We start from the raw sequence: 26,912 nt of genomic DNA on the forward strand, positions 1-26,912 counted from the left end.
TGTCCCTGAAGGTCTCATCTGTATATCTCTCTGTCTGCCTCAGCTCCTCCAGGTCTGCCACTCTAGCCTCCAGAGATCGGACTTGTTCTCTGAGAGCCAGGAGCTCTTTGCATTGCATGCACATGTCATGTACAATTTCTCACCAGCGGGTAAAAACTCATACATGTGACACTCGATGCAAAAGACTGGGAAGCCCCCCTCTTGCTGCTGGTCTGCTGCCTTCATCTCAAATTTGTTCAGTTCCTACTTACGTTTTAGGTTGCTATGGGAGTAGGAATGTGTCTAATTAATGTCCTTTAAATGTATTTTTCACCCAACGCACAATAAAGCTCTGGAATTTGTTGCCAGAGGATGTGGTTAGTGCAGTTAGTGTAGCTGGGTTCAAAAAAGGTTTGGATAAGTTGTTGGAGGAGAAGTCCATTAACGGCTATTAATCAAGTTTACGTAGGGAATAGCCACTGCTATTAATTGCATCAGTAGCATGGGATCTTCTTAGTGTTTGGATAATTGCCAGGTTCTTCTGGCCTGGTTTGGCCTCTGTTGGAAACAGGATGCTAGGCTTGATGGACCCTTGGTCTGATCCAGCATGGCAATTTCTTATGTTCTTATGTTCTTATTAGTGAATTCACTATGGGGTAGATTTTATAATTTTGTGTGAGCACGTACTTTTGTTCGCGCACCAGGCGCGAACAAGAGTACGCGGGATTTCAATAGATATGCGCGTAGCCGCGCGTATCCATTAAAATCCTGGATCGTCGCGCGCAAGGCTGCCAATTTTGGGCAGCCTGCGTGCGCCGAGCTGCGCAGCCTGCCTCCGTTCCCTCCGAGGCCGCTCCGAGAGAGGGAACTTTCTTTCGCCCTCCCCTCACCTTCCCCTCCCTTCCCCTACCTAACCCAACCCCCCAGCCCTATCTAACACCCACCCTACCTTTATCGCCGGATTTACGCCTGCCGGAGGCTGTTCCAGAGGGCACGGCCATGCCCCCGGAATGCCCCCGGGCCGAAACCATGCCGACGGCGCCGCCCCCGAAACGCTGTGTCACGACCACCACGCCCCCCCGGCACGCCTCTCCATGCAAGCCCCGGGACTTACGCGCGTCCTGGGGCTTGCGCGTGCCACCGAGCCTATGCAAAATAGGCTCAGTGTGCACAGGGGGGGCTTGGGGTAGGTTTTCGGGGGGTACGCGCGTATCCCTTTGAAAATCTACCCCTATATGTCTGGTAGTGGCCTACACGGGAATGATCAAACTCTCAATAAGGTGGGTTTTTTTGTTATTTTTTTTAAAGTGGCACCTGCCTATAAATTAAAGGATGAGCTAGGGATGGGTGGGCGAGGGGTGGGAGGGTTGGGAAATACAAACAGTCTAACTTCAGTTAGTTAGCCATAGTGACTCACTGCTCTCTTGATTAACAAATGTTGGTACCTAATCAAACCAAATCACACTACCTTAACACTTTTCTTAGGTGAGTAACTGAACTGAACTTTTCAACCTTTTTACTTAGGTATACACTGCTCTTAGCTTATTTCTAGCTTTTGGCTACTTTTTTTTTTTTAGTATTCAAACACTAACTTCTGCTTACTAGCTGCCTTACAGACTGACTAAAAATACAGTCTAACCTCTGTTTATTTGCTGCCTTACTGACTATTAAAAGCACAAACACACTAAATAATATTACCAAATAGTTAAATTTGCCCCAATACTTAAAAAAAAGACAATGTCCCAAGCAAAACCTTACTGATTCCTTTCAGCCACCAGCAAGGCGATCCTCTCCTCTCAGTGCTCCTCTACTTCAGAGCTCATAGGAATGAGCTCTGCAGTCTTACAAAAACAAAGGTGGTGGTGGTGGTGGCATGGATTAAAAACTGGTTGACGGATAGAAGACAGCATGTGATGGTAAATGGAACCTGCTCTGAAGAGAAAACAGTGTTACGTGGAGTGCCACAGGGATTGGTTTTGGGCCTGATTCTTATCAATCTTTGTGAGCGATGCTGTGGAGGAGATAGAAGATAAGGTTTGTCTAATTGCAGATGATACTAAGCTCTGCAACGGAGTGGATACACCTGAAGAAGAGAGTGAAAACTGATTTAAGAACACTTAAAGAGTGGTCAAAGATTTGGGAGCTGGAATACAATGCCAAGAAGTACAGAGTAATGCAGTTGGCATGCGGTAATCCAAAGAGTTGTATGTGATGGGGGATGAAAGTCTGATATACATGGACCAAGAGAGAAATCTTGGGGTTATAGTTTCTGGTGAACTGAAGATGGTGAAGGAATGTGTCAAGGCATTGGGGCAATAGCTAAAGCCAGAAGAATGCTGGGCTGAATTGATAGAGGAATAACCAGTAAAAAAAAGGAGGTGATAATGCCCTTGAAAAGTCCTTGGTGAGGCCTCACCTGGAGTACTGTGTTCAGTTCTGGAGATCGTATATCAAAAAGAATAGAGACAGGATGGAGATGGTCCAAATATGGGCAACCAAAATGGAGTGGGGTCAGTAACGGAAGACTTATGAGGAGAGGCTGGGAGAGAGGAGGTGCAGGGGAGATATGATGCAGAATTTCAGATACCTGAAATGTTTTAATGATGCACAAACTTTGAACCTTTTCTATTGGAAATAAATCAATAGAATAGGGGTCATGAAATTAATATACTTAGGGGATGATTCAGAACCAAAGTCATGAAATATTTCTTCACAGAGAATGTGGTGGATGCCTGGAATACCCTTCAGGACTGAAAACAGTCAACAAATTCAAAGGGGTATGGGATAAACACTGTGGATCCCTAAAGGCTAGAAGATGGAGATGAAGAAAAGGGTGCAAAGGTATAGCTTTCTGATACAGGTTACTACCCTTTACAGAAGGTATTGGGATTACTACCCTTAAATAATAAGCCTTGATGCTTTTGATACAACTGCAACATTGCTCTCCACTTTGATGGCAGGGTAGAAAGGGGTATTGGATTCAGACAACAACCAATGAGGGCCCTGTCTTTTACAGTCTGGGGAACTGATAAGCATGGGAGTAGCTTCCACTGAGCAACAGTTACTACCCTTAACAGAGGGCATGGGATAACTCCCCTTACCAATAAGCCTTGATGCATTTGACACAACTGTAATATTGCTCTCCACTTTGATGGTGGGAGGGTGGAAGAGAAATTGGATTCAGGTGACAACCAACATGGGCCATGAGTTTTACATGGAAATAAGGAAAAAGCATAGGACTTCTGTGGCCAAATCCATAAACAAAGCACATCAAGCACTGCTGTCTGAATTTTCCATAAGGCTCATCTCCCAGTAAAAATGTTGCTTGCAGAATTTTTTTTTTTTATGGGTTACCATAATGCTTGGGGGATAACTGCATGGAATGGTAGTTACTACCTTTAAGAGAAATATGTGGGAGTAACCTGTATAGCGCAGCAGATAGTATCATAAGAAGCTTGCTGGGCAGACTGGATAGACCAGTTGCTTCTTTTTCTTCTATCACTATTATTTTACTATGCTACTATATTTAGAATCATCTGTATTCTATGTGAAAACTAATCTTCAAAAAGTGATGTGAGAGGATATGGTTGGAGACAGAAAGGAACATGCAAGAGGGATACCCAGATAAGTGATTGCCCTGAGTCAGTATACTGGTATCTGATCATTACCTCCTCTATGACCATCCCATAGCATATGTACAGTAGTGGCTACACCACAGTCTTCCACTACCTCAAAGCTCATAGAAATGAGCTCTGCAGTCTTACAAAAACAAATGGTCAACTAAAAAACCTGTCATACATGTTAAAAGGTTTCAAGAGATGTCAGCATGAACATGCAGAGATTTGCATATCCTGCATGCAAACACAGGAAGATCATATGCAAATTAGGGGTTACTGAGCTTAAGTTAAATAATATGTTCTGTACTTTGACAATGACATAGAAATCTTTGTTTCATTTTGTGTCATTTTCCATCTGATAAATCACAAAAAATACTGTTTCTTTTCTATCAAATTAGCATACCTTTTGCAAATATATAATATTACTAGCTGTGCCCGGCCACGCGTTGCAGTGGCAGAGTCAGGTTCTTTTCCCCCCTCCCCCTTCCCCTTGCTCATATACCTCAGTCACACATCGTCTTCCTCCTTGGTCACTCACCCCCCCTTTCCTCCCCTGTCCCCACTCCAGCTCTCTCCCCTCACACTCACCCCTCCCCCTTCGGTCAATAGAATACATTGCAACGAATATCTCCATTGACATTCCAGCCATCATACTTGGAGACTTCAACTTGCATGTTGATAGCTCCCCTCGCACCCCTTCTTGTGACGCTTTTCTTGATTCACTAAATGCTTTAGGATATAAGCAATCTATCCATTTTCCTACCCACAAGGCGGGCCATACCCTCGACCTTCTATTCACCAATGCCCTCATACAAACTGATCACCCTTCCCACACACCCATCCCCTGGTCAGATCATCACCTCATTGAAACCTCTCTTTCCATTAAGACACCCACCTGCCATGACAACACAAACATAACCATTCACAACAGAAAAAATTGCACAAGAGACGACCTTACATCGGCTCTCGCCAACAAACTTGACCACCTAGAGCTCACCAATGCAGACACAGCGCTTACCTCATGGTTTGACATCATCAATAGTATAGCCAACACCACCTGTCCCCTACAATCCAAAAGTGTCTGCCCACAAAACAACAAGAGTAAGAAACCATGGTATTCCCAAGAGTTAAAAAATCTCAAACAACTCCTTCGGAAATCTGAAAAGATCTGGCGCAAGGATCCCTCACAAACGCACCTGGCACAATTTAAATCCTCCCTAAATCTCTATAGTGACAAACTTAACAAGACAAAGCGAGACTTCTATGCCAATAAAATTCATCAATTCCAATACAACCCTAAAGTATTATACGATTACGTGAATTCTCTCACTAAAACAGCTACCCCTAACATCCCTGATGTAGTAGCCAAATCCAAATGTGAAGAACTTGCCACATTCTTCCAAACCAAAGTGGACAATTTGCTATCCAAGTTCTCCTCCTCTACCAATCCTACCAACCACTTCGAATCTGACATCAATCAAACAAAAACCAGCAATTACACCAATGCCCTCTCCTCCCTAGACTGCACTTCAACATTAGAAATAGAAACCTTTATCAAGAAAGCCAAACCTTCCACCCACCCATCTGATACCATACCCACTAAACATCTTCTTACAATACCCAACATCATTGCCAAACCTTTAACAAAAATCATCAACCTATCTATTAGCTCTGGACAGGTGCCGCTCCCCCTGAAGCAGGCAATAGTCAAACCTATTCTAAAGAAGCCCAAACTTGACCCTTCTGATCCAGCTAATTATCGCCCCATATCCAATCTTCCATTCATCTCTAAACTACTTGAAAAAACTGTCAACAAGCAACTCACAGAATACCTAGAAGAAAATCATATCCTGGCCTCCGCACAATACGGTTTTCGAAAATCTCATAGCACTGAAACTCTTTTACTTTCCCTGACAGACCACATTATCAAAGGATTTGAGAAAGGGCAATCATACATTCTTGCCTTCCTTGACATCTCCTCCGCTTTCGACACTGTTAGCCATCCCATTCTCCTACAGCGGCTAACTGAAATCGGTATTACAGGTGTTGCCCACAATTGGTTCAACTCCTACCTTAGTAATAGAGAATACAAAATCCAGCTAGGAAATCACGTATCCAAGGCCATCCCCCTCAACCGAGGTGTCCCTCAGGGATCCTCCCTATCCTCAACCCTATTCAATATTTACATTCTGCCCCTCTGTCACTTCCTCTCCAGTCTAAACCTCCCTCATTACATATATGCTGATGATGTTCAGCTGCTTATACCCATCACTGACTCCCTAGCAAAAACCATGGATTTCTGGAATGAAACCCTCCATTCCATTAACAATCTCCTTTCCTCCATCCACCTTGCTCTTAATACCAATAAAACTGAAATTATGCTCATCTCACCCCAAAGCCAACCGATCCTCCCCCCTTTTCCTCAGTTCCAATTTACTCAACAAGTCCGTGATCTGGGTATCATTCTTGATGGTCACGTCACACTAAAGAAATTCATAAATAACATTCTAAAAGACGGCTTCTTTAAACTCCACACACTAAAAAAACTCAAACCCTTATTACATCCCCCCGATTTCCGTACAGTTCTCCAAACCACAATCTTCGCCAAAACCGACTACTGCAATTCCCTACTCCTCGGCCTACCTAATAATGCCATCCATCCCATTCAAATCTTACAAAACACCACAGCCCGGATCTTGACCAATTTACGTAGACATGACCATATTACACCTGTTCTAAAAGACCTACATTGGCTTCCAATAGCCTCCCGCATACAATATAAGGCTCTCTCTCTCATCCACAAAGCCCTATACAATCCCGAAATGAACTGGTTCAATGAATCCTTCCGTTTACACCAGTCTAATAAGCCCACCAGACTAGCACATCTAGCAACCATGCCTATCCCCTCTCCTAAACTCTATAAACTCACTTCCACAAGAGCCCGTGCACTATCGATAGCCGGGCCGACCCTCTGGAACAAAATGCCTGTTGAACTACGGCAAGAAGAATGCCTCAAATCTTTCAAGCGGAAGCTCAAGACCTGGCTCTTTGCAAAAGCATACACTTAATTTTTCACTATACCTCACCACTGTTCCCACTCTCCACACTCCTCCCCTGTTTCCCATTCTACCGCCCCTCTCTCCCCTCCCCTTTTCTCCACCACCTTCTTTTCTTTCTCTCTGCCCCCCTCTTTCCTTGCTCTCCTCCCTTCTCTTCCCCATCTTATCTCCTAGCCTGATTAAAATTAACCTCATAGTTTTCTTTCTTTTGTACATATGTATATAATTGCAATTCTTGTTTATAATTTTATTGCAAAACTTCCCATATTATTGTTCCCCCCTCTCGTTAATGCCTTGTTATCATGTTTTTACTGTTCAATGTAAAGCGCCATGCCGTGCGTTTGTTTTTGCGTTACAATGTGAACCGATATGATATCCTGGATGAATGTCGGTATATAAAAATCTTAAATAATAAAATAATAATAACCCCCCCCCTTCACTCCCCTGTCCCCACTCCAACTCTCACACCTTACACTCACCTCTCCCCTCTGTGTCTCTCCACTGACACTCACTGGCCCTTCATTCACCCTCCCCTCACTGTCACCTCTCCCCACCTACTCCCTACCCTTTTGTCAGTGACACCGCACCCTCTCTCAATCTCCTTCCCTGATTCTGATCCCCTCCGGCTCGCAATGCCCTCCCAGCTGCCCCCCCCCCCCCATCCCTCTCCCTCTTGTGCGGTTCTGCGTGGCCCGCTCCCGAAGGCGCGAGGTCAGCGAGGATCCCTCCCTGTCATGCACGTGAGCCGTACCAAATCGCCGCCGCAGCTCCTCCCAGGTGTTGAATTTCGGCCGGCCGACACCACCACACCTGATATTGCCGCCAGGTCCACGCTGCTGCTCCTCCCAGCACCATGTTGGTCCCGCTGTGCACGACATGCACTGCTGCTGCCCCTCCCAGCACCATGTTGGTATAGAAAAATGTTAAATAAATAAATAAATAAATGTTGGTCCCGCTGTGCCCGACGTGCGCTCCCGCCCGCGCATGCGCAGTACAGCAGCTTCATTTCCCAAGGTAGATAGCGTGTGTTGCATGTCTGTCCAACAGATGTCGCTGTTTTCCCCACACACATGTAAAAACATGTTTTTTTCTGTAACCGTGTGACATCTATGTAATCTAGATAGAGAAGAACCTTGCCGAAAGTGAAAGCAAGGTTGTGTCCAAATTTGAAAGCAATTGGTGCAGTAGCTGAGCCTGGTTAAGTTGAAAAAACAGAACAGAGCAGTAAAGGTTACAGTTTGTGTTTTTTTGGGTTTTTTTTACCCCAAATGAACAGCACCAGCAAAGAATAATTTAAATATGCAAGCACGCCTTCCTGCCCCCCCCCCCCCCAACCCGGTGAAAAAGAGCAACCCACACTACAGCCCCCCTCTCGGGAGATGTGGAGAATCAGTGCCCCCCCCCCCCCCGTGAAAAACGCGCCGCGGAAAATAAGAACGGTCCCCCACCGTGCTCCTCCCCGGCTACATGTGTAAACTGCCCGCCGGTGGCGAGGGTGTGTGCTAGGGTTTGTTCCGCCGGCTGCCATGTCGCAAAACTTCACTAATAGACAGGAGACCCCTAGTTATTGCTGAAGAATTTGTGGAAGCCTTAAAGTAACATTGTGTTTTTTAGTGTGCCAGAGAGGGAAATCACAGTAATGGTTATACCAACAACTTGTATTAATACTATTCTGTAAATAGCTGTAGTATATTCTCTAATGCACAAAAAATTATGAATTATTTGTCCAATATATTCAGTGGGATAAAGTCCCACTGAATATACCTGCTTAAAGTTATCTGGCTGCACATCCTTTAGTGCTGAAAGTTTAAGCCCTTAAGTTTATTTTTAATATGTTTAAATTTTAAGAATGGTTTAACCAGACTGAAACACTGGGTATATATTACACGACTGCTTGTACACCGTCTTGATTGTTCGTCAGACAGACGGGATATAAAATAAGCAAAATAAATAAATAAATGCTTCCAGTGTGTCTCCTTTAAAGCAGTGAGGAGGCCCTGGGAACAGGGCAAAGGGTCCCTTGCTCCCAGCAATCTTATTAAAAGTAATGGGGGGATCGGGAGGGTTGGGGGAAGGAGTGAGGGCCCGGCTATTTAGTATATCTTTGTGGGTGGGAGGGAAGGGGGAGGGCTGCCAGATGTTTATTTATTTATTTATTTTATTTGAGGTTTTTCTAGACCGACTTTCGTTGGGAACATCATATCAGTTTACATAAAACAGAAATGCAGTGTAAAAGCTTTACAAAGAATGTTATAACTTAAAAACATAAGGAGGGAGGGGGATGTAGATAATTACAATGCAAGTTAACTTCAGTACAAAACATTTTAACTTTAATACATGAACATTTTAACTTTAACTAACATAGAGTGGGGTGTTTAGAAAAAGGGGGGAGATAATAATAGATGAGATACTAAAGTAAGGGGGTTAATAGGGATAAGCGGAGGGGAATAGAGAGCGGTATAAGGTAGCTTCAGGAACAGAGGGGGTAAGTAGGGGGAAAGGGGAGGAAAATAGAGAAGGTGAGGAGGTACATCCAGTAATGAATTGCTTAAGGAATAAATAAAGGGTGATACAAGGGTTTACCAAAAGTAAGATTGAAGAGGGGGTCTAAAAGGTTGTGCATAAAAGAGGGGAGGAGGAGGAATACAGGAGCCTATAGTCGTGTCATGGGGCCTAGAAGGCAGAAAGAGGGAGAGGAGAGGGAGATGTCAAGTGGCAGATGAAAGGGGGAGGGAGCTCAAGTGAAAGCCTGTTTAAATAGCCACATCTTTAGTTTTTGTTTGAATTTGCCATAGATCAGTGGGCACAGAGTTCCAGATTGCGGACCCTGCGATGGATAGAGCATGCTCTTTAGTGGGGGGCGGGGGGGTGGGGGGTGGGGGTAGGGTAGCCTTGTAGTGTGTTCTGCTAGGTCTGTTGGAGGTGTGGAAATGTATTGAGTCATTGAGGAAGTGCATATTAAAGGGAGTGTAAGGTTTTGTGAATGATGGATGGGGTCTTGTAGTGGATGCGAGATGCGATAGGGAGCCAGTATAATTCTTTGGGGATGGGGTGATATGCTCAGTTTCACGAGTGTTGGTGAGGATGCGGGCGGTGGCGTTTGCAACATTTGGAGTGGGGAGATTGTGTTTTTGGGAAGGCTTTGGAGGAGGGCGTTGTAGTAGTCAACTTTTGAAAAAATCATGGCTTGGAGAACTGTGCGAAAGTCACTGATGTGGAGGAGGGGTCTTAGTTTTTTTAGGGTGTGCAGTTTGAAGTAACACTCTTTCATTGTGGAATTGATAAATCTGAGATGCCAATTTCATTAAGCCGGCTTATAGTATTGAATGTGGAGGAGATATCTAGCAGTGCAAGGATGTATGAGTGGCCTTTGTCCAATCCTTTGAGAAGGGAATCTGTGAGTGAGATAAGTAGGGTTTCCGTGTTGAAATGCTTATGGAAGCCAAATTGCGATGGAGAAAGAATAGTGGGGTAGATTTTCAAAGGGGTACGCGCGTAAGATATGCGCGTACCCCCCGAAAACCTACCCCAAACCCCCCCTGCGTGCGCCGAGCCTATTTTGTATAGGCTCGGCGGCGCGCAAACCCCGGGACACGCGTAAGTCCCGGGGCTTGCACGGGGGGGTGTGTCGGGGGCGTGCCGGGAGTGCCGTGGCATTTCGGGGGCGTGTCAGGAGTGACGCGGTGTTTCGGGGGTGTGTCCGGGGCGTGGTTCCGGCCCGGGGGCGTTCCAGGGGCGTGACAGCGGCCCCTGGACCAGCCCCCGGACCGGAATATGGAGCGCGGCAGCCGGCCCGGCGCGCACAAAGTTACGCCTGCTTCGAGCAGGCGTAACGTTCGTGATAGAGGTAGGAGGGAGGTTTAGGTAGGGCCGGGGGGTGGGTTAGGTAGGGGAAGCGAGGGGAAGGTGAGGGGAGGGCGAAGGAAAGTTCCCTCCGAGGCCGCTCCGATTTCGGAGCGGCCTCGTTGGGAACGCAGGCTGCCGATTTTGGGCAGCCTTGCATGCGCCGACCCCAGATTTTAATGGATACGCGCGGCTACACGCGTATCTATTGAAATCCCGCGTACTCTTGTTCGCGCCTGGTGCGCAAACAAAAGTACGCGTGTGCGCAGATTTATAAAATCTGCCCCATTGTGTTTTTCTAGGTAGTCGGTAAGTTGCGCTTTACTACTTTTTCCAGAATTTTTGAAAGGAAGGGTAGGTTGGAGATTGGGAGATAGTTGGTTAGGTCAGAGGGGTCGAGTTTTGGTTTCTTAAGGATAGGTTTGACGATAGCTTGTTTTAGAGAGGTTGGGACATCTCCGAGTGTGACTGAACGGTTGATGATGTTGGCTAGGGTTTTTAATATTGTATTAGGGATGGACAGGAGTAGTTTAGAAGGGATCATATCAGATGGGTGTGATGAAGATTTCATCTTCTTTAAGAGTGATTCTATTTCTGTGGATGTAGAGGTGTCAAAGGAGTTAAGAGAGGCGAGTGGATTTTTTGGAAGGGCTTTAGTGGGGAGTGGAGTTGTTGGAAAGCATGCCATGATTTTAGATATTTTATTTTGGAAGAATTGAGCTAGTTCTTCACATTTTATATTGGCATCCTTGTCGGGTATGGGTAAAGGGGCAGTTTTGATAAGCTCTGAGATGTATGTGAAAAGAGCGTTGGCATTGAATTGTAGGTTATGGATTCTCTTAGCGTGGAAATCACGCTTGGTTTTAAGGATGGTCTCATGATAGATGTGTAGGGAGGATTTGTATTTTGCAAATTGTGTGGGAGAGGGGTCTTTGCGCCAGTTCTTTTCCTGGCTTCTAAGGTTATACTTCAGCTTTTTTAATTTGAGGGAGTACCATGTTTTGGTTTTTTTTGACGTGAGTGCAGGGTTTAGTTTTTTAGATTGGAGAGGGCAGAATTTATTGGTAATGTTGTTAGTGAGGTGGTTCCAGGATGAGAGTGCAGAGTCGGTGTCGGTGAGATTTAGTTTGTGGAGATCGTTGGTGAAGGCCGTGGTGAGGTGGAAGTGATTTTTATTGCAAAGTTTGTTCTGATGAGGTGGTGGTCTGACCAAGGTACTGGGGTGTGGGAGGGCTTGTCAGGTAGTATGAGCGAGTTTATAAAGATTAGTTCCAGGGAGTGACCAGCTTTGTGTGGGGCTTGTAATGATTTGCTTAAAGCCCATGGCATTGAATGAGGCCAGGAAGGCATCGCAAGTTGGGGAAAGAGGTGTTGAGTCGATGTGGATATTGAAATCACCGAGTATGATAGCAGGGGTGTCAACTGCAATGTTTTTAGCTATATATTCGACGAGGGGGGAGGCATTTTTGTCAAGGAGTCCGGGGGGGGGGGGGGGGTGTAGACTAAGCAAATTTGTAGGCAAGGGGATTTAAAGAGACCAATTTCAAATTTGGGAGCAGTGTAAACAGTATGGAATGTGAGTTTGAGTTCTTTTTTTGCTGCAAGAAGGATACCGCCACCTCTTTCTTTGGGTCTTGGTATGGAGAAGAAGTCATAAGTGTGATTAGGGAGTTAAGTTGATTAAGTAAAACTGTGTCAGTTTCCATGAGCCAAGTCTCAGTTATGGCACAGATGTTGGGTTTGTCATCCAGGAGGAAGTAATTGAGAATGGGGGTCTTTTTGATGATAGATTGAGAGCTGAAAAGAATGAAGGTAAATGCAGTGAGTCCAATGAGTTGTGTTACCAGGGTAAGCATGATTGGTAGCAGCGATCTTAGTTGTTTAGAAGGGTGGGTGAAAAAGGCTGTGTAGTGTTTGGAGTGGTAGTGTTTGAGAATGGGTATTGGGTGTCTGATCATGTTTGGGAAGTGCAATAGTAAGGGGGGTGGGGCATGATAGTAAGGGGAAAACTGCTAAGGGGGTGGAGATACTGGGGAGACCGGGTAACGGAAGGAGAGATATGTGACGTGGGCAGATAGTTTGGGGGGGAGCTAGTATGTGGAGAGAGAGAAGGACTGAAGGGCGAGCGGGCCGTAGGTAGGTGAGAGTTGCAGTACTGGTTGCTAAATAAGCATTATATAGTCGGGGTGGGGCATGGCAGAGGAAGGGGGCAAGTGGTTTCAGGACGGTAATAAGGGTCGACGCTAAAGGGCTTGCTCCTTGGTCGCGCTCCTTAGGCGTGTGACCCGAGCGCGTGACACCTAAGCTCGCGGATCCAATTTAAAAGGCTGGGATGAGTTGCACGCTGATGATCTTACTGGATGGGCCGTCCTCTCATGGAGAGAGGAGTGGCCTGGTCCGAAGGGAATCCCGGGAATGGTCTCGTCGGGCAAATGGGGCGTGCTCCTGCTCCTGCTCCTCTCCTGCTCCTGTTAACATTGTGAATACACTAGGATGGGAGAGATCTGGTTAACATTTTTAGAGGAGAGGATGAAGAAGGCATGGCCTTGCTAAGTCTGGGTATATCCATATTTGTTGCCCATGGAAATTTTCTAACCGGTGCCTAAGAAACATTTGAAGAACAGTATCTCTTTCAGTAGGAAATAAAAAAGAGGCAAAAAGCGTTGCTCTAGTAGTTATTTCTGTATCTACTGAAGTTTCCAGTACCTCAGTCAGATTCATGGAACCCTCAGGCTGCAAATTCCCCACATGATTAAATATCCTAGATCTTGTAGGTAAATAATACACTTTCGCAAAGGCTAGCAAGGATTGCTGGGGCATATGCAATACACGTTGCAAGTATTCTTTAAACATTTCCTTTGCTGGTATTACTTTCTTTACTGGGAAATTCAAAACCCTCAAATTAGTATATTTCAAGGAGTTCTCTATAAATTCCAGTTTCTTTTCATTAAATAACTCAGTCTTAGCAAAAAAATTTTTGAATAACCTCCACCTTTTCCAAATGTTTCTCACAAGTTTCCAATTTAGTTTTACTCAATAAAGCAGAATTCTCCAAATGGAGAACTCTTTGTTGAAAACTCGTAGTTGTTTGGGTCAAATTTATAATTGCCAGCTCTAAAGATTTAATCGCGGACCATAATGAACCTAAGGTGATCTCTGCAGGCTTCTGAGGCAGAAGCATCTCCAACTCTGGCCTAGACACCTCTTCTTCCCCCACAGCTTGGTCTCCACTCCTCAAAACTTCCTTGGGTAAAGTGATTGAATCTCCAGTACCCTCTTCAAATATAAGGGGGCCCACAGAACCCATTAAACTTACACGTGGTGGGGAGGGAGTACTTGGAGCGCTGGGACTTAACGATATTACTTCGGCCTTTAAATATATTTGGGTGGGTAGCGGCCAAGGCCGATAACTTCAAGCTTGCTTTGGAGTTTCATTATGTGACCCCAAGTGTTCTACTGATTTCTTTCCAATGGAGAAGGTTTTTTGATTGTTCATCATTATAACCTGTCAGGTATTTGAAGGTCTGTATCATATCTCCCCTGCACCTCCTCTCCTCTAGAGCATACATATTTTGGTCCTTCAACCTCTTCTCATAAGTCGTTTGATGGAGACATGCTACCATTTTTGTCGCCCTTCTCTGAACCGCCTCCATCCTGTCTCTGTCCTTTTTGAGTTACGGTCTCCAGAACTGAAAACAATACTCAGGTAAGGCCTCACCAAGGACCTGTACAAGGGGAATATCACCTTTTATTTACTGGTAATTCCTCTCTCTATGTAGCCCAGCATTCTTCTGGCTTTAACTATCACCTTGTCATATTGCTTTGCCGTTTTCAGATCGCTAGACACTATCACCCGAAGGTCCCTCTCGTGCTCTATGCACAACGCCTTTCACTCTCCATCACATACAGTTCTTTTTGATTACCACACCTCAGATGCATGAATCTGCACTTCTTGGCATTGAATCCCAACTGCCATAACTTCAATCGCTGGTCAAGCTTCCTTAAATCATGTCTCATTCTCTCTACTCCTTCCAGCGTGTTCACTCTGTTGCAAATCTTAGTATCATCCACAAATAGACAAGCTTTACCTTCTATCCCTTCCACAATGTCATTCATAAAGATATTGAACAGAATCAGTCCGAACACCAATCCTTGTGGCACTCTGCTTAACACTGTTCTCTCTTCAGAGAAGGTTCCATTTTCCATGACCCACTGCCTTCTTTTTTTTTTTTAATTTATATTTTTATTAAGTTTTAAACAATTTACAGAACATAAGTTCAAGATATCAGATATCAGAAAACAAGTAACTCTACATTACATATTTTTTATAACATGAAATATTCCTTCTGTATCTGAGAAATTATAGGAAATAGGGAGTCCAATCTATAGATGAGCAGTTATTTAAAAAGAAACTAACAACATTATGCTTTAAACCTAATATCTCGCCCTGTATAATGGTTCCTGGATGATTAAATCATTGCCCGGACTTAAGGGCAATATTCAGGAATGTGAGTCGAGATATGTTCACAGATGGACTGGATCTTGAAACATACCTAGCGTCTTGAAAAATCAAAACACATTTTGAGGGATAACGTAATATAAATTTTGCTCCCCTACTTATGACTTCTGGTCGCATTTGTAGGAAACTCCCCCTCCTTTCCTGCGTAGTCTTCGTGACATCAGGATATATCCAAAGTCTATAGCCATGGAACTGAAGGTCTTGATTTCTTAGGTAATTTCTCAAAATAGTATCTCTATCAGAGATAAAGACAAATGAAACAGAGTTTCCCTAGTTGTTATCACTGTTTCCGGAAACATTTCAAGGAGCGCCAAAACATTCATAGATTCATCTTTTTCCTTTTGCGATTGTGATGACATTACTTCTTTTTTCTTTTCCTTGGCGCTGGGCAGATAATATATCCTTGACACAACCGGTAGCACCTCTTCAGGAAGTTTCAAAATGTCCTTTACATAGCTTCTAAATAAATCCCTTGGTGAAAGACCTTTAAGCCTCGGGAAATTCAATATACGAAGATTAAGGCGTCTATGTTCATTTTCCATTCTCTCAATTCGGGCGTGATTTATAGTTTCAGATTTTACCAAATTATTTTGTATATCTTTTAAACTGTCAACCCTTCGTTCATTCTCCATTAATCTTTTTTCCAACATATTAATTTTTGTTTCAAAATTCTTAGTGTGTTGGAGGTTTTCTCTAAGCAGTCCAGACATATTTTTAATAGAGGAATCCATTGCTAAAAACATACTCCAAATTGTATCCACAGTAATTTCTTTAGGTTTTGCCAAAGGGTAAATACTAGCTACCTGTATCTCCGGCTCACTTTTCCCTGTTGCCCCAAGTTCTCCGTTCTTCCCAACCTCTTGGTTGTTCGATGCAGCCTGGACCCTGGAGCCTCGATCTTCTCGGCTCTCCGAAAGTGATGCCTCCTTGGCGTCTTTTCTTATTTTATTTATTTATTGGGACCGTTGTTCTTGCAGGCGCCATTTTTTCTTCTAGCTATCGAACTGTGGCTTCACCCGATAAGCTGAAGATCTCAGAAGGCGGATCCAGAGCCTCCGGTGCACCAGGACTGAGGGATGTTACCTCCCCTTGGGTCCCCAGGGCCTGCTCCACTCCGGGGATCTCCGCGTTTCCTCCAACCGGCAATATCTTTCCAGGACCCGCAAACAAACTCTCGATTCATAGCTGTCTTGAATCCAAAGGAGTTGAGGTAATATTTGGTTTTAATTTAGCCTTTTGTTTAGTGTGCAGCATAGGTAATACATTTTTTAAGGTAATATCCAAAGAAAGGCAAATTCAAAATAGAGCCACAGAGCGAGGTAGTGTGCTTCTCATCTACTGGGTGGCCATCTTGGACTCCCTCTGACTGATCCCTGCTGTCTTCTATCCATCAACCAGTTTGTAATCCACACCACCACCTTGGTGCTCATGCCTAAGCTTCTAAGAACAATAGAACATAAGAAAATGCCATACTGGGTCAGACCAAGCATCCCGTTTGCAACAGTGGCCAATCCAGGCCATAAGAACTTGGCAAGTACCCAAAAACTAAGGGGTAGATTTTCAAAAAACGCAAATAGGCGTACTTTTGCTGGCGCATCAGGCGCCAGCAAAAGTATGCTGGATTTTAGTAGATATGCGCGGAGCCGCGCGTATCCACTAAAATCCTGGATCGGCGCACGCAAGGCTATGAATTCTGTATAGCTGGTGCGCGCCGAGCCGCGCTGCCTACCCCCGTTCCCTCCAAGGCCGCTCCGAAATCGGAGCGGCCTTGGAGGGAATCCTCTAACGCCCTCCCCTCATCTTCCCCTCCCTTCCTCTACCTAACCCACCCGCCCGGCCCTGTCTACACCCCCCCCCCTTACCTTTCTCCGGGGATTTACGCCTCCCGGAGGGAGAAGTAAATCCCCGCGCGCCAGCGGGCCTCCTGTGCGCCGGGCCGTGACCTGGAGGCGGGTACGGAGGGCGCGGCCACGCCCCCGGACTGGCCCGGGCCGTAGCCATGCCCCCGTACCCGCCCCCAAAACGGTGCCGACACGCCCCCGAAACGCCGCGACGACCGGGCCCGCCCCCCGACACGTCCCCGACACGCCCCCCTCGGAGAACCCCGGGACTTACGCGAGTCCCGGGGCTCTGCGCGCGCCGGTAGGCCTATGTAAAATAGGCTCACCGGCGAGCAGGGCTCTGAAAATCCGCCACTAAGTCTATTCCATGTTACCATTGCTAATGTCAGTGGCTATTCTCTAAGTGAACTTAATAGCAGGTAATGGACTTCTCCTTCTCCTCATTTTATTCACTAGTCTCCTGAAAAGCTTTGCTGAAATCCAAGTAGATCACATTGAACGCTCTTCTTTGATCTAATACTTTAGTCACCCAATCAAAAAATTCAATCAAATTTGGCTGACAGGAACTTCCTCTGGTGAATCCTTGCTGCCTCAGGTCAAGCCACTCAGTGGATTGTAGGTAGTTCACTATCCTTTTCTTCAGCAGATTCTGCATTTTCCCACCACCGAAGTGAGGCTAACTGGAATGTAATTTCCAGCCTCCTCTCTGCTCACACTCTTGTGAAGTGGGACCACACAACTCTCATTTCCAGGGATATATTGAACAGGTCCTTCAGCAGACCCGCCAGCACATCTCTGAGCTCCTTCAGTATCCTGGGATATACTTCATCTGGCCCCATGGTCTTATCCACTTTCAGTTTTTTTAGATCTTCCCATAAATTATCTTCTGTAAATGGAGATTCATCTACCTCCACTCCCATCCACAGTCTTGTCAACTAGCAATGGTTTTTAGTGAACAACGAACTGAAGCATTTGTTTAATATTTAGGCCATTTCTTCATCACTCTTCTCCCATTGATCTTTTTCACCTTTCAATTTTACTATATTGCTTTGGACATTTCTCCTTTTTCTGATATATTTGAAAAATGTTTTGTCACCTCGCTTTACCTCTTTGGCAATTCTTTATTCTGCCTGACATTTTGCTTTCTTGATTTCTTTCTTCGTCTCATTTAATTTCACCAGATATTCTTCCCTGTGTTCCTCTTTTTTGGGATCATTTATATTTCTTAAACACTGTTCTTTTTGCTTTTATTTTATCAGTCACCTCCTTTAAGAACCAGATCAGTTTCTTATTTCTTTTACTTGTGTTTACTTTTCTAACATATAGATTTGTTGCTCTTGTAATTACTCCTGTCACATGGTAGGAGCAATGGATGGCCAGTGCCATCTTGTGCTTTTACCATGTGATAGGGGCTGACCAATGGCACCGGTAGCCCCTGTGACATCGTAAGGGCAAAGTCTATTGGTGCCATTTTGATTACTGGCAGCCGACGGCTCGAGTACAGGAGATCGCTCCCGGACCCCCGCTGGACCACCAGGGACTTTTGACAAGTCTTGGGGGACCCTCCTGATGCCCTCGGCTGCCGGTATTCAAAATGGCGCCGATAGCCTTTGACCTTACTATGTCACAGGGGCTACCGGTGCCATTGGTCAGCCCCTGTCACATGGTAGGAGCAATGAATGGCCAGTGACATCTTGTGCTCCTACCATGTGACAGGGGCTGACCAATGGCACCGGTAGCCCCTGTGACATAGTAAGGTCAAAGGCTATCGGTGCCATTTTGAATACCGGCAGACGAGGGCGTCAGGAGGGTCCCCCAAGGGCATCAGGAGGGTCCCCCAAGACTTCCCAAAAGTCCCTGGTGGTCCAGTGGGGGTCCGGGAGCCATTTCCTGCACTCAGGCCGTCAGCTGCAAGTAATCAAAATGGCGCCGATAGCCTTTGCCCTTACTATGTCACAGGGGCTACCGGTGCCATTGGTCAACCCCTGTCACATGGTAGGAGCACAAGATGGTGCCGGCCATCCATTGCTCCTACCATGTGACAGGGGCCGACCAATGGCACCGGTAGCCCCTGTGACATAGTAAGGTCAAAGGCTATCGGCGCCATTTTGAATACCAGCAGCTGAGGGCATGAGTGCAGGAGATGGCTCCTGCCCCCCCTCCCCCGCTTGACCACCAGGGAGTTTTGGTAAGTCTTGGGGGGGTCAGGAGGGTGAGGGGTTTGTTTAAATTCACTCCTTTAGATGGCCGAATAATTTGGCGAAGATTCGTTGTATTCGTGGGGAATCGCGATTCTTTTTGCTTCCTCACGAATACAACGAATATGGCCCTATACGTTTTGGATTACTAATACGTTGGAAACAAATGCACACCCCTATGTCCCAAAATCTATCATTTGGAGAATCAAAGATAGTCCCTTTTCCCTTCAGCTGTCTGCAATTAAAATGGAGCTGATTCATCTAAGGGTTTCCTGCACCCTGCATCAATTAACCTTGAACCATCCAGTATCTCTCACACATCTCCTACAGAAGTTTCAGAAACCTAGGAAAAAATGGTTTACAGTGGGCTCTGGTAGAATAAGACATGTGACAGACACCCACCTTCCCCAATTTTATAGCATCCTGTGCATCAACCCCCCCTCCCACAGAAATGTCAGAAATCCAAGATTCAAAACCCTAGGAACAATTGAAATCTGACAGATTAAGGCATGTGATGAAGAGACAACCACACTCCCCACTGTTACCCCTAAAAAATGCTTTTTCTGCATTAGAGAATGTAGAAACCTCAGCAATAGACTATGAAGTAATTTCTAAAAGTTAAGTCTCCCAAGGCACCCAGATGCCCTTCAACAGAATCAAATGTCATAAAAGAAAGCTGATTCTGCTGGGAGACTCAATCATCAGAGATACCAATTTGGGCATTCCCTCAATAATGCGCATTTCGGGATTTTAATGGAGCCAATACAATATTTATGCGCAGAAAGCAGGCGCTGAACAGTCAGTGCCTGCTTTCCTAACGTTCCCCCAGGCACCTCTCCTAGGGGTGCCATACAATATTTAAATTGGGGGTCATGTTATCAATGAGGCACTAGGGTCATCCTCCAGTTAGGAAAACTGACGCTGAATTTATAGGCATCCATTTCCTGCACCCGACTGCCGGCATTTTTTTTTTTTATTAAAGATTTTTCCTACTACTTAATATTGCAATGATATTAAGTAGTAGGCAGTACAGAATATAATTTTTTCTGCTATTCTATACTAGTTTAAGTAGCGCTCAGCAATTAATGCCTGCTCCAGGGATTAGTTAGTGCCTATACAACCCGCCTCCAACTGCAGGTTATACAGTGCACTCCGCTGTTTTTCTTTTAACAGAGTATAAACTTAACTGATGTGGATAGCACCTTCTGTTTTTGCTCAAAGTGAATATCTTTCCATCATATATACAATGTAACAATATATTTTATGAGTGAAGTTTAAATGAAATCTATTTGTGTGCTGATCTGCAAAATGATGGCAGCTTGAGATGTTGATTTCACTATAGTCAATTTGTATTGGTTATTGCAGGATGAAGTTGCCCAGCCTCTGAACCTTTCATTGAAACCTAGGATCTCTGAGAGAAATTCACCTCCATCATCCACTTCTCCTCATTTACCAGCTCTGAGAATAACCAGCGGAACAGACTCCCTTAAATTTTCTATCCCATCCACATTAGCTAGTCCTTCTGCTAGAGTTAACTCAATAGGTAAGCTGATTTCTACTTTATTGTTATATAATATTTTAGTCATATATTAAGAGAGTAATTTTTTAAAAGTCTTCTGCAGATAAAATAGTGCTTTACGTGCCCTTTAGAAAATTGCAGACCAATATGTGCATAAATGTACATGAATATATCATTTGTGATTCCATTTACTTAATTATATATTTTCTTAGATACTCTCCTATTTGATTTTTCTCCTCCCCTTATTTGGTCTAATGTTGATGCTAAGTTAATATTTTGAATTATTTTGCTGTTTCTTTAATCATCTTCTACAAGGTTAACTTGTATATATACTAATTTGAAATGCAATGAAATAAAAAAAATTATACTAGCAAGCAAGTTGCTATTTTATAAACAATTTACGATTGTAAATTTTGTATGTTACTTATGTATATTTCCTTCTGCTCAGTATCTGGAGTGATAATTAACATCCTAAAAGTAAAAAAATGAGGAGGCTTGGTGAAATGGGGGGACTTCAGGCTGAAGAGCCAGAATGGTCTTTATACGCTGCAGATGGATGAGTAAAGTGGTAGACTAATTGGTAAAAGTGGTTAATTCATTGCTGCACACATGTTAAAAAATCCATGAATTACGTGTAAAAGCCAACTTATGGGGGTTAAATGCATTTAAATAATGTGTAAAATCTATTTGTTTATCCCTTTAAAACTTGAATTAAAAATACGTGGTTATATCATTTGTGCATACTTATCTGGATAATTTTTTCTTATCTGGCTAAGTAGCAGCTGGTGCTACTTGGCCAGATAAGTCTGAGAAGTGCCACTTGCCCCATCCTATTTTATTTAACATTTAGAAGGATAATAAAGAACAAACTATCTACCCAAGTTAAGAACAATAGCTCTAAACCAGTGATGGCTAACCTATGACACACGTGTCAGAGGTGACACGCCAAGACGTTTTTGCTGACATGCGCAGTGTGTCAGCAAAAAGTGTGTCAGCATTTTCGCTGTGCCGAGCCTTTTTTTTATCGGCTGTGCCGACCCTTTAAAATTAGTTTTTTAGTATCCCCCACCCTCTGGACCCCTCTACCCAATGCCCCCGGGCACAGGGAGGCTCATGCAGCGCAGCGACAGGCAGATAGGCAGGGCCGTGGTGAGGCTCACGTCACCACGGCCCGAAGAAAAAGATGGCATTTAAACGCACTGATGCTCCTCCTCCTTCCTGCCTGTGCGGCCCCGGAAGTAAATGTTGCTGGAGCCGCGTGGGCAGGAAGGAGGAGAAGCATCAGCGTGTGCAGAAGAGAAGCAGCGCTTGCGTTTACAGGCCGCCACGAATCCCAAGTCGCAGCGGCCCGAGAAGAGGAAGAGGCCCAGTAGCAGGGCCGCCGCGGCCCGAGAAGATTAGGGCCGCTGCAGAGCCCATCCTGCGGTGAGAGGTGAGAGAGAGGCTGAGGATCTGTAGAGGGGGTGTGTGTGTGTGCGTGTATGAGATGAGTTGAGAAATTGTGTGTGAGAGTGAGGACCTGAATGTTTGCAGAGACAGCATGTGGGAGTGAGAGGGAGCCTGTGTGTGTGAGAGTCAGACAGCATGTGCCAGTGAGAGACTGTGTGTGTGTGAGAGAGAGAAATGCATGTAAGAATGAGAACCTGACTGTGTGTTTGAGGGAAGAAGATGGAGAGAAAAGAAACAGAAAAAAAGACAATATAAAAGGAATTGGCAAAAAAAATAAGAAAGGGATGGTGGAAAAAAATAAGAAAGGGAAGGTGGAAAAAAAGGCCTGTGACCAACCAATTAGAAAACTAAGATCAGACAGCAAAGGTTAAAAAAAACATAAATTACTTTTTAGTGGTTGGCACATGTAATCTTTGGGAATGTGCAAGAATAGCAATTTCTCTATGCATATCTCGCAATGTACGAGATCAGCATGGAGAAAGTGGAAGCCCACGGGGCCTGCACAGAGGAGGCAGCAGAATGGGCTTCAGTGTCAGTAGCAGCAATTGGCACTTCCCTAATAGCTATGTGGCAGCAGTGACAGTGGCAGCAGAGGAATGAGAGAGGTTCCAAGGTTGCTGGCAAAAGAGATGGGGGTCTGCCTTTATTGTCTGCATGTGTATGAATGGGACTCTGCCTGGGGGTGTATGTGTGTGAATGCATGGGTGCCTGCCTGGGGGTCTGTGTTTGTAAGAATGAATTGGTGCCTGCCTGGAGGATGGAGTGGGAGTGGTGTGAAAATGAATGGGAGCCTGCCTGTGTTTGTGTGTATGTGAGGGAGCCAGTGAGTGTGAGAGCATGAATGTGTATGAGAAAATCCAGGGGAGTAAGAGTTTGTGTGTGTGTGGGGGGGGGGGGGGGGGGGGGGGAGAGAGTGTTTTAACTGAAGATTTAGCCAATGAAATTCAGCAACAAAAAAGTCACTAAGCAGGTAAAGTAAAGAATGATTTGTTTTTGCTTTATTAATAAATACAGTACATATATTAAAATTATAACTTTTTGTTATTAATTAGAGCTACAAATATCACAAAATTATGGATTTTTCTAGAAGTGAAACATCACCTGAGTTATGCTCGTTTTTTTAATGAATTTTGACACACTGAGCTCAAAACATAAGAACATAAGAAATTGCCATGCTGGGTCAGACCAAGGGTCCATCAAGCCCAGCATCCTGTTTCCAACAGAGGCCAAACCAGGCCACAAGAACCTGGCAATTACCCAAACACCAAGAAGATCCCATGCTACTGATGCAATTAATAGCTGTGGCTATTCCCTAAGTAAACTTAATTAATAGCAGTTAATGGACTTCTCTTCCAAGAACTTATCCAAACCTTTTTTGAACCCAGCTACACTAACTGCACTAACCACATCCTCTGGCAACAAATTCCAGAGCTTATTGTGCGTTGAGTGAAAAAGAATTTTCTCCGATTAGTCTTAAATGTGCTACTTGCTAACTTCATGGAATGCCCCCTAGTCCTTCTATTATTCGAAAGTGTAAATAACCGAGTCACATCTACTCGTTCAAGACCTCTCATGATCTTAAAGACCTCTATTATATCCCCCCTCAGCCGTCTCTTCTCCAAGCTGAAAAGCCCTAACCTCTTCAGCCTTTCCTCATAGGGGAGCTGTTCCATCCCCTTTATCATTTTGGTTGCCCTTCTCTGTACCTTCTCCATTGCAACTATATCTTTTTTGAGATACGGTGACCAGAATTGTACACAGTATTCAAGGTGTGGTCTCACCATGGAGCGATATAGAGGCATTATGACATTTTCCATTTTATTAACCATTCACTTCCTAATAATTCCTAACATTCTATTTGCTTTTTTGACTGCTGCAGCACACTGAGCCGACGATTTCAATGTATTATCTACTATGACGCCTAGATCTCTTTCTTGGGTGGTAGCTCCTAATATGGAACCTAACATCGTGTAACTACAGCAAGGGTTATTTTTCCCTATATGCAACACCTTGCACTTGTCCACATTAAATTTCATCTGCCATTTGGATGCCCCTGACTGTGTGTGCCATCACTGCTCTAAACTGTATAAAGCCTTTCTCCTCTTCTGTGTTTGTCTGAAGACATCTAGAAATAAGTTCATTATTGTTTAGCAGACTAGTTAAGGCACCAGCTTCTACTCCAGTACTAAATTAATTAGTTGATTTATTGTAGATACTATTGTTATTAGGGATGTGAATCGTTTTTTGACAATTTAAAATATCGTCCGATATATTTTAAATCGTCAAAAATCATTAGGGCCACGATACAATACCAATTCCCCTGATTTATCGTCAAAAAATCGTAAATCAGGGGAAGGGGGAGGGCAGGAAAACCGGCACACTAAAACACCCTAAAACCCACCCCCGACCCTTTAAATTAAATCCCCCACCCTCCCGAACCCCCCCCCCCCCAAATGCCTTAAATTACCTGGGGGTCCGTAGCCTTAAATTACCTCCGTAGCGGCGGTCCGTAGCTAAATCGGGGGAAGGGGGAGAGCAGGAAAATGGCGCCGGCAGGAGATCGACTGCAGGAGGTCGTTCAGCGCTGAACGACCTCCTGCAGTCGATTTCCTGCCGGCGCCATTTTCCGTACGGAAAATGATTCGCGGCAGGAAATCGCTCCCGGACCCCCGCTGGACCCCCAGGAACTTTTGGCCAGCTTGGGGGGACCTCCTGACCCCCACAAGACTTGCCAAAAGTCCAGCGGGGGTCCGGAACGACCTCCTGCGTCGAATCGTTTTGGTCTATGGCCGCCGCCATTTTGCGGCGGCCATTTTGCAAAATGGCGCCGGCTGAAGACTACACGATTTAGTGTGCCGCTTTTCCTGTTCTCCCCCTTCCCCCGATTTAGCTACGGACCGCCGCTACGGAGGTAATTTAAGGCTACGGACCCCCAGGTAATTTAAGGCATTTGGGTGGGGGATTTAATTTAAAGGGTCGGGGTGGGTTTTAGGGGGTTTTAGTGTGCCGGCTCACGATTTTAACGATTTTCACGATACTTTACACACCCAAACGGCAACAATACGATTTCCTCCCCCTCCCAGCCGAAATCGATCGTTAAGACGATCGAGGACACGATTCACATCTCTAATTGTTATTTGCACAGTCTGTTAGCTTTTTCTCCTTTTTTTCTTTATGAAAGAGAAGTTGTTCCAAAGGTCCTGCACCTCTTAGTGGTTTATGAACAGATGGATGTGGACTACTGCTTTCCCTATTTTTTACTTGTAATATCTGCTAGGGGTGTGCATTCGGATTGACCGCATTAGTAAAACGCAACTCATATTTTTTTTTTACTTAAAAAATTGATTCGACATAAACGATCGGATTTCCCACATATCGAACATAGATATGTTCGATATGTGGGAAATCGAGATTGTTGAGCCAAAATAAAAATATAAACCCCCTCACCCTCCTTAATCCCCCCCCCCCCCCCGACTTACCACAACTCCCTGGTGATGGAGCGAGGAGTGAGGACGCCATTTCTGCAATCCTTGGCAAGAAGCATGTGACGTCGGCGGCACGTCGAGTGACGCCGGCGTCACGTGATTCCCGGCTCGTTCGCGCCGGACGGCTCGTTCGGCCCAAAAAGAACTTTTGGCCAGCTTGGGGGGGCCTCCTGACCCCCCCAAGCTGGCCAAAAGTTCTTTTTGGGCCGAACGAGCCGTCCGGCGCGAACGAGCCGGGAATCACGTGGCGCCGCGTCACTCAGACGCGACGTCACGTGATTCCCGGCAAGTTCGCGCCGGACGGCTCGTTCGGCGCGAACAAGCCGGGAATCACGTGACGCCGACGTCACGTGATTCCCGGCAAGTTCGCGCCGGACGGCTCGTTCGGCCCAAAAAGAACTTTGGCCAGCTTGAGGGGGTCAGGAGGCCCCCCCAAGCTGGCCAAAAGTTCTTTTTGGGCCGAACGAGCCGTCCGGCGCGAACTTGCCGGGAATCACGTGACGTCACGTCTGAGTGACGCGGCGCCACGTGATTCCCGGCTCGTTCGCGCCGGACGGCTCGTTCGGCCCAAAAAGAACTTTTGGCCAGCTTGGGGGGGTCAGGAGGCCCCCCCAAGCTGGCCAAAAGTTCTTTTTGGGCCGAACGAGCCGTCCGGCGCGAACGAGCCGGGAATCACGTGACGCCGCGTCACTCGACGTGCCACCGACGTCACATGCTTCTCGCCAAGGATTGCAGAAATGACGTCCTCACTCCTCGCTCGATCACCAGGGAGTTGTGGTAAGTCTGGGGGGGGATTAAGGAGGGTGAGGGGGTTTAATTTTTTTTTTTGCACATATGTACATATACCCAACTCATTGGATTTTTTTTATGTCCATATTGGCCGCAAGTGGGACCCCCTTTCGGACATAAAAAATATGAACATAAAATTTTGCTCTGCACATCCCTAATATCTGCACATTTTATTCTGGATTTCTATTAAGCTTTATTACTTGATGTGTATATTATAAAAAATGTGTTTAAGAAAAGTGCTACTTATCTATGTAGTGCTTTATGACTTTTCCAGCTAAGTAGCTTAAAACGCTACTTCTAGCTAAGTCAGATACTTTGCATAAGTCTAAAAGCACTACTTATCCAGCTATCTGATTTAGCCAGATATGTAGAGCTTTTTAGAATTATCCAGCTATCTGACTTAACCATATACATAACATTTTAAGCCTTATCTGGCTAAGTAGCGTGTTTTTTTAGACTTATCTGTGTTACGGGAACTGGCCACAGAGGCCCGCGGCTGGCTCCCTTCACTTACCATTGCAAACCCCAGCTAACTGGAGCCGGATGCCTTGCAGCGGATGGGAACTGCTGCAGGCGCACAGTGCCGTATCCTATCCTCTCCAACTTGGGTCACG

General features: G+C 45.2%; 1 protein-coding gene across 1 annotated transcript in view; it reads left to right on the forward strand.

Moving 5' to 3' along the window:
• The window catches only part of SOX5 (SRY-box transcription factor 5), a 1,631,810-nt gene that overhangs the window by 946,130 nt on the left and 658,768 nt on the right, over positions 1–26,912 (forward strand). Inside the window, 1 exon segment of the mRNA XM_029600160.1 lies at positions 20,422–20,599. Within this exon segment, the coding sequence (XP_029456020.1) occupies positions 20,422–20,599 (178 nt within the window).

This window comes from Rhinatrema bivittatum, chromosome 4 (assembly GCF_901001135.1).
Source record: "Rhinatrema bivittatum chromosome 4, aRhiBiv1.1, whole genome shotgun sequence".
NCBI lineage: Eukaryota > Metazoa > Chordata > Amphibia > Gymnophiona > Rhinatrematidae > Rhinatrema > Rhinatrema bivittatum.